Genomic DNA, 9,107 nt, shown 5'->3' with positions numbered 1-9,107 from the left:
GCTCAGGGCAGGGCAGAGAAGGTCAGCTCAGGGCAGGGCAGAAAAGGTCAGCTCAGGGCAGGGCAGAGCAGAGAAGGTCAGCCCAGGGCAGGGAAGAGAAGGTCAGCCCAGGGCAGGGCAGAAAAGGTCAGCTCAGGGCAGGGCAGAAAAGGTCAGGTCAGGGCTGGGCAGGCGGCATTTATGGGATAGTTATCTCTTTTTTTACACAGAAAGTTTCAAAAAATCGGAATAAAAGAAACAAAAAACATCACGTTCCAACAATGGCTCCTTTTTGCCTAATTTTCTTGTTTTTAATTTTTATACTCCATCTACATTTTTCCCCTGTTCGTAGTGAGTGATCTCAAAATGCATTTGGCAGTAGTATTGAAGTCTGTCTCGGACACACAGCACGCAGCCACCACACAAACAAACGGGTCAGAAAGACGGCCATGTTCATAAGGTCAATGTCACCATAATTGTGGCCATCTTTGTAAGGTCTATGCGTGAGTCTCCTGCTCAGCCCCTTGTGACAGGTCATGTGATCACATGCCAGAGGCGCTGAGCCCCATGCTGGCGGTGTGGCTCATGCAGGGGAGAGTTAGGATGCGTCCATTCTCTCCTCCTCCCCCGTTCCCGTTCCCGTTCCCGTTCCCGTTCCCGTTCCCGTTCCCGCCCATTCTGGTCATGGTGGAGCAGTGCATGGCGTCGTTGATGTTCTGCTGCAGATAACAGAGAGAGAAGATGGCAACAGAGTTGGACAACAAGACAAGACGACAGTCACAGCCATGCATACATACTGTATATGGGCTCCCAGTAATACTGATAATCTAAACAGAGGTTAGCCCTACCAGGTAAATACTGTCTATGGGCTCCCAGTAATACTGGTCATCTAAACAGAGGTTAGCCCTACCAGGTAAATACTGTCTATGGGCTCCCAGTAATACTGGTCATCTAAACAGAGGTTAGCCCTACCAGGTAAATACTGTCTATGGGCTCCCAGTAATACTGGTCATCTAAACAGATGTTAGCCCTACCAGGTAAATACTGTCTATGGGCTCCCAGTAATACTGGTCATCTAAACAGATGTTAGCCCTACCAGGTAAATACTGTACATATCTCCTGGGTATTTAGACTCTAACAAAGACAAGAGGATAGGCTGGTGTAATATAACAATAATGTAATAAAATATAACAATATCATAGTATTATAATACAGTAGAATAATATTGTATTATATTTTAAGTGTCTTGTAATTCGCTGAAGTTTCAACCACAAGGTCTTTATTGTATCAACAGCCCTCCATTTGATCCCCTTGTATTTGATTTGTCCACAGGAATACTGGAATATATTAACAATATTAGTTGTGTGAATGAATGTGTAACTAAATACAGGCATATATGAATAGGCTAGAAGCAACTATCATGTCTCCATTATGACGGTAACTGTTTGGCAGAAAATGGATGCATCCCAAATGGTACCCTATTCTCTATAGAACCCTATGGGCTCTGGTCAAAAGTAGAACACTATATAGAGTATAGGGTGCCATTTGGGACACAAAGTGTTATCTTTTATCGTCTTTATCTAGCTACTGACTGTTACTGGCGCGGAGCAGTAAACCGCTCTGATGGCTCCCAATTTGCAGGGAAAGAGGAGAAGGCAGCTAAACTCTGAGCGGCGATGGTAGAACTGAATCTCTTTCTGTCTTTGGCCTCATTGCTCTGAGCTACAGTCTAATACAATAAAAAGCCAATGGGGCTGAAAGTGGAGCTAATGGTGTGTGTGTGTGTGTGTGTGTGTGTGTGTGTGTGTGTGTGTGTGTGTGTGTGTGTGTGTGTGTGTGTGTGAGTGTGTGTGTGTGCGTGTGTAACTCCTGTGTGTGTGTGTGTGTGAGTGTGTGTAACTCCTGTGTGTGTGTGTGTGTGTGTGTGAGTGTGTGTGTGTGCGTGTGTAACTCCTGTGTGTGTGTGTGTGCGTGTGTGTGTGTGTGTGTGTGTGTGTGTGTGTGCGTGTGTAACTCCTGTGTGTGTATGTGGCAGCTAGCTCCTGACTTTCCTGTGTCCTCCGTATATAAATGATTTAATTCCAGTGCAACCTGAGCGTGTGGGAAGAATTAGGCTACAACGCTACACTACTATAATTGGTTGGTTCTCAAAAGCAGTGTGTGTGTGTGTTTGTATGGTGTTCTAGAGCTGCTATCAGGTTCTAATAATAAAAACTACTGTCAGTCAACCTATTGTTTGTTACGATATACAGTACCAGTCAAAAGTTTGGACACACCTACTCATTCAAGGGTTTTTCTTTATTTTTACTATTTTCTACATTGTAGAATAATAGGGAAGACATCAAAACTATGAAATAACACATATGGAATAATGTAGTAACCAAAAAAGTGTTAAACAAATCAGAATATATTTTATTTTTGAGATTCTTCAAATAGCCACCCTTTGCCTTGATGACAGCTTTGCACACTCTTGGCATTCTCTCAAAAAGCTTCACCTGGAATGCTTTTCCAACAGTCTTGAAGGAGTTCCCACATATGCTGAGCACTTGTTGGCTGCTTTTCCTTCACTCTGCGGTCCGACTCATCCCAAACCATCTCAATTGGGTTGAGGTCAGGGGATTGTGGAGGCCAGGTCATCTGATGCAGCACTCCATCACTCTCCTTCTTGGTACAATAGCCCTTACACAGCCTTGAGGTGTGTTGGGTCATTGTCCTGTTGAAAAACAAATGATAGTCCCACTAAGCCCAAACCAGATTGAATTCTAAATCAATCACAATGTCACCAGCAAAGCACCCCCACACCATAACACCTCCTCCTTCATGCTTTACGGTGGGAACTACACATGCGGAGATCATCCGTTCACCCACACCGCGTCTCACAATGACACGCCGGTTGGAACCAAAAATCTCAAATTTTGCTCGTGTTTCTTGGCGCAAGCAGGTCTCTCCTTCTTATTGGTGTCCTTTAGTAGTGGTTTCTTTGCAGCAATTTGACCATGAAGGCCTGATTCACACAGTACCCTCTGAACAGTTGTTGTTGAAATGTGTCTGTCACTTGAACACTTTGAAGCATTTATTTGGCCTGCAATTTCTGAGGCTGGTAACTCTAATGAAAAAATCTAATAAATAAATAAATAAAATACTCTAATGAACTTATCCTCTGCAGCAGAGGTAACTCTGGATCTTCCATTCCTGTGGCGGTCCTCATGAAAGCCAGTTTCATCATAGCGCTTGATAATTTTTGCAACTGCACTTGAAGAAACTTTCAAAGTTCTTGAAATGTTCCGTATTGACTGACCTTCATGTCTCTTTGGACTGTCATTTCTCTTTGCTTATTTGAGCTGTTCTTGCCATTATATGGACTTGGTGCTTTACCAAATAGGGCTATCTTCTGTACACCCCCCCTATCTTGTCACAACACAACTGATTGGCTCAAACGCATTAAGAAGGAAAGAAATTCCACAAATTAACTTTTAAGAAGGCACACCTGTTTATTGAAATGCATTCCAGGTGACTACCTAATGACGCTGGTTGAGAGAATGCCAAGAGTGTGCAAAGCTTTCATCAAGGCAAAGGGTGGCTTTTTGAAGAATCTCAAATATATTTTGATTTGTTTAACACTTTTTTGGTTACTACATAATTCCATATGTGTTATTTCATAGTTTTGATGTCTTCACTATTATTCTACAATGTAGAAAATAGTAAAAATAAAGAAAAACCCTTGAATGAGTAGGTGTGTCCAAACTTTTGACTGGTAGTGTATCAGCCTTTAGTTGTAAGCTTGCGTTATCTGTCCAAAAAGCTGATTTGACAGAGAGGCATACCATAGAATCTATAATTTATCTGTTTTTATCATCTCTGTTACAGCAGTTTAGCCTCATAGTGGGTGATAACATAGATAGGATGTTACTACAATGGACCTGCACTACAACACAGAGTCAGCAGAAGAGGAAGGAGGGAGAGAGGGAGGAGGGAGGGAGGGAGGGAAGGAGGGAGGGAAGAGGGAGGAGGGAGGGAAGAGGGAGGACGGAGGGAAGAGGGAGGGAGGAAGGAAGGAAGGAAGGAAGGAAGGAAGGAAGGAAGGAAGGAAGGAAGGAAGGAAGGAAGGAAGGAAGGAAGGAAGGAAGGAAGGAAGGAAGGAAGGAAGGAAGGAAGGAAGGAAAGAGAAAGATTAAGGGACAGAGACAGGTAGAGAGAAAGAGACAGACAGAGAGGTAAAAGGGTATAGAAGGAGGTACAGAGGTAGAGACTTTGTGTTGCGGTTGAGAAGCAGTGAGGTGCTACAGGTGGGCCTACTGTGATCACACGGTTAGATGGCTGGAGGGAGGGGTGAGGAAGAGGAGGAGGAAGACGAGGCAGATGATATCAACATCATCATCATCAATCATCATCATCATGGTATCACAGTTTCCTACCCCGTGTCCTCTGTCCTCTCTCTCTTATATCTTAACAGTGTTGTTGGAGTACAGGCCGTAGCTCTGCAGCTCTGTGTAAGGAGCGGTAGCGCCCCCTGTGTCTAAGGCTGAGCACTGAAAGGTCTGAGCGACGGATGCGGCAGCGGCTCGCGTGGTGGACACCTTCATTCTCTGAGACTCAGTTCGCGACTTGTAGCAGAACTCCACCAACGCCACCAGCATGGCCAGGCCTAGCCCTCCAATCAGAATGTAGAACACTCCGGCCACGTTGCTCAGGCTCAACGCACTCGTCTTATCCTGGGGGGGGGCGGAGAGAGACGGGGTGAGGAGGAGTGAGGGGAGGGGACATACATACATTACATACACACTGACACCATAGATACAAACACCATAGAAGTAAATATTGACAAACACAGAAACACATACTAAATACATACTTTGCATACAAAAAAACATGCACAAACAGCATGCACATAGAGACAAACAAATGCGCGCACACACACACACACACACACACACACACACACATACAGACAGACTGACAGACAGGTGTCAGGACTCCCAGAAAACACATAACAGTTCTGCCCTGCTTAGTTAACTAACCCAAACGAAATACAGGTAGACAAGATAATACTCACTAAACAACATGTGCAACTTCATACTACTGATATTACACACTGGCTTCATTAAGAAACTATTTAAAATACTTAAACTAACTATTCTTTGAAACTAACTTGACATAGTAAATCGCCCACTCACTCTGCACTCAGACACACACGTAGTACTTGAATAGCTAGTCTAAGTTTATATCAATTTCCTTTCTTCATTTCTGAGGGGGTTTAGATCAAGTGCATTTTTCATTACAATAAAACTTGAGTCAAATCCTCATAAGATCCATGCATTCATGCAGCATTAATTTAACAGGCAGGAGTCTAAATTCACTTTAACCCACATATTGTGGGATGACCAGTTATCATGTTAGTCTACAGTATATATCCATCTAAAACATTTAAGTATATTTATTCTCTATTTATAACAGATAAACTCTGGTTATCATTCTGGGGTTGAGGGTTGAGGAGGGTTGAGGCCGTTGGATCATTCTCAGTGGTGAGAAACCATGCAGGTCAAGACAATCGGATCATTATCAAACTCCCTGATTCTGCTTTAGGGTTATGTTGGGTGTAGGGGGTTGCAAGCCTCACGAGACAGCCTGATCTGGCAAGCTTAATCATTTATGTATGCTTGCAGGATCAGGCTGGCTCGCGAGGCTTAGGGGTTGCTAGGCTGAATATTATCTGTAGGTTTCATTGGTTTTGGGTGGGGTGCACCTCTCACACTGGAGAGGGTAGAGCCAGATCAGGCAGGCTGGGGTGGAGAGGACGTTTTGGGGTGTTTCAGGGCAGGGTCATGTTAGGAGACAGGGGTTAGAAGTGGTCTGAGCCTTTCACAGGGTCCGTCAGTCAAATCAAAATCATACACTCTCTCTCTCTCTACACTGACATCCAGGCTGCATCCAAAATGGCATCCTAAGTGCCCTGTATAGAGAATTAGGTTGCCATTTCAGACACAACTCAGTCCCATCGTGGTTCATGTAGATTCTAGAACCTTACTCTGTTCTTTGTTGTCTTCTCTGCCCGTCTGCTTTACCACTCTGCTGACAACAGCTATGTCTTCTCTGCCCGTCTGCTTTACCACTCTGTTGACAACAGCTATGTGTTCTCTGTATGTTTCTATTATCTCTGGTTGATATTGGCTAGATCAGTAGAGTGCACTTTACAATAATGTACTTCAGCATAATGTAGTACTACACATCAGGAAATCTCATTCTGACTCTCTTACATGAGGGATACCTTTGATTTCCCTCCTATATTACCTTGGCTATACCAACAAGATCGACCTCATACGTTAAAACAACCTCACAGATCAGTCGAGGGAAATAAAAAGTGAATGTTACGCTCTCTTCAAAGAACACTCATGCCTAATTGTATTGCTTAGAGGTACTGCGTACGCGGCTGATGTTCTGCAATAAGGAGCAGGCAGTATATGTTCTTGTGTATCACAGCATATGATTTGATTTAACAACCGTAAACCCCACTGTTTCACCTCAACCATCAAGGTTAGTAGTTCATTCACTCCTTGGCCTCATTATGGAGAGAACATCAGTGTGGAGAGAGAGAGAGAACAGTGATTGGCTCCCAGAGAGAGAGAGCGAGAGAGAGAGAGAGAGAGAGAGAGAGAGAGAGAGAGAGAGAGAGAGAGAGAGAGAGAGAGAGAGAGAGAGAGAGAGAGAGAGAGAGAGAGAGAGAGAGAGAGAGAGAGAGAGAGAGAGAGAGAGAGAGAGAGAGAGAGAGAGAGAGAGAGAGAGAGAGAGAGAGAGAGAGAGAGAGAGAGAGAGAGAGAGAGAGAGAGAGAGAGAGACAGAAATGGATTTTGAGTCCACCAATCTCAGTCACTATACTAATGAGAACCAGTGGCATGTCTAAGTGAACTGAGAGAGAGAGAGCGATAGTTTCAGACTGGTCTTGGATCAGGGGTTTTGAGGAGGATGTGAGGAGTGTTTGGGGTATAAGGACTGGTCTAGGATCAGGGGTTTTATGCGGGTGTGTTTGGGGGTATAAGGACTGAGTTATAGTGTGTGACTGACCTTGCGTCCGGAGTCGTTGCTGCCACACTCTCCTTTATCGTACCACCATTTGTTCTTTAGTTTGTCTAAGACGGCCTGCTCATTGAGCTTCAACACGGCTAGGTTTACCGGGATCCTGCACGTACACCCACACCACACCCAGGGCAGGGCAGGGCAGGGCCATAACATAAATAACATAGCATAACATATGTTATCTTATGTCAGTCATTCAGAACATTTCCAATCATATACCACATCTACGCACCAAGGTTTACTGCACTTTAGCTGTGTCACTGGTAAGAAGTTTGAACCCTCACACACACGTTCACTCACAGGCAAATACATAAAGTACACATCAACATCATTAGGAACATACATGTACATCAGAGTCAAAGTGATATGTGTTAATACTCCATCTATCTCTGTGGGCTCTGTCTCCCTACTGTACTGTACGATAGTAGATGTGTATTACTATATCACTTTGGGTAACCGGCACACTAGCTGTGGACCCTCTGTTACGGAACACAACACGTCAGAAAAGATTCTGATTCTGGATTCTATTCCCCTTTAAAAGCTGTAGGAGCATCTAGTTAGTAGGACATGCTTGGGCACAGAGATACAAACAAACCCAATTCTGCTCTTTGTGTCTGTTGAATCTTCAGTGAGGCCATTTGTATCAGCTTGACAGGGATCCTACGCATGAATGCATGCTATCCTTACTTATTCATGAGAATAGTGTAAGGGAGGGGCTACTAAAATACAAACTGTGCCAATTCCAGACACCCTCCTCCCAGAAGGACTAGAGTAGGTTATCTTGGAGAGAGTATGATGTCTCTCTGTAGTTTTAAGTTGGCCCGTACACACAGAGTTGAAGCACCTGTTACCCTATGTGTTGAAGTTGGGGCCATAGACCTATCCATAGCTAGGGAGATATAAAATATAATGTGTCTCTCTTGTGTTTTAACCCCCCCCCCCTTTACCCACCATACAGAGTTGTCAGGAAGTGTTGCCATCCAGAGTGTCTGAGCAGCTTTGTGATTGGCCAGTTACCCCCCTGGTGGATCAGCGTGGTTGGTTGAAACAGGGTTCTGACCTTGGAGTCCCCGCCCCCGCTGCCACACTCGCCCTTGTCGTACCACCATTTGTTTTTCAGTTTGTCCAACAGGCCTTGCTCGTTCAGTTTTAACACGGCCAGGTTAACAGGGTTTCTTTAGAATGATAATAGATACAATCATAACTGGGTCAGTTTTACTGGGTTAGGAAATAGTACTGTATATTATGGACAGGTATATAAATATATATTTATACTGTACAGAGTGATTATGAAAATGTTGGAGCTATATTTTAATAATGATAAGTGGGTTAGCATTTGAAAGAGTATATGGACAGGTACATAAATAGTCTGTACAGTGGTTCTGATTATGAATGTTGAATCGCTAGATTACACCACCTGCTTGGCTAAGACTATGGCGATATATGGAGTGAATATACTATGGAGCAGGGTTGATCTTGAGTTTGGGCATTCTAAATGCTTGATATACAGTATATTACTTATATATCTCAACGGACTGAAATGCTTGCTGGCCATACTTGAGTCAGGTTTAACCACATAGAGGACAGGACGTCTTAGAGGAGGGAGAGAGTAGATATCATGGAGAGATGCTTCAGATTTGGAAGCCTGCCTGCCTGTCTGTAGATGCTCAGGTCCTTTCAATGTTTCCACTATGCGGATATGGCTTGCTATGGAAATAGAGAACTATTAATCTTCCATCCACCCTTATCATTCTTAGAGACAGGAATTCAGTGTTCAGAAAATTAGGGCTATCAGCATTTGATCCATACAACTATGCTTAGTTGTTGAGTGTCAAAACTCACTTTAGAGTATCACTTACTCCTTCCTTAGCTGATAATTGACTCTAGCATAGAAAGGAGACCACCAACTAGCTCAGCGAACACAACTACCACATCCATATCTATAGCACCTCTCTCTCTACCACATCCATATCCATAGCACCTCTCTCTCTACCACATCCATATCTATAGCACCTCTCTGTCTCTCTCTCTCTCCCTCTCTCTCTCTCTCTCTCTCT

At 43.8% G+C, this 9,107-nt stretch overlaps 1 protein-coding gene across 1 annotated transcript in view; it reads right to left on the bottom strand.

Moving 5' to 3' along the window:
• Nucleotides 1–521: 521 nt before the first annotated feature.
• Nucleotides 522–9,107, bottom strand: part of LOC311123825 (glutamate receptor 1-like) — a gene marked incomplete at both ends in the record, with an annotated part of 105,709 nt that continues 97,123 nt past the window's right edge. Inside the window, 3 exons of the mRNA XM_084198050.1 lie at nt 522–698; nt 4,557–4,691; nt 8,111–8,225. Of these exons, the coding sequence (XP_084054176.1) occupies nt 522–698; nt 4,557–4,691; nt 8,111–8,225 (427 nt within the window). The remainder of the gene's footprint in view (nt 699–4,556; nt 4,692–8,110; nt 8,226–9,107) is intronic.

This window comes from Coregonus lavaretus (genome assembly GCF_964263955.1).
Source record: "Coregonus lavaretus genome assembly, contig: HAP1_SCAFFOLD_426, whole genome shotgun sequence".
NCBI lineage: Eukaryota > Metazoa > Chordata > Actinopteri > Salmoniformes > Salmonidae > Coregonus > Coregonus lavaretus.
This window is presented reverse-complemented; position numbering and strand designations above follow the sequence as displayed.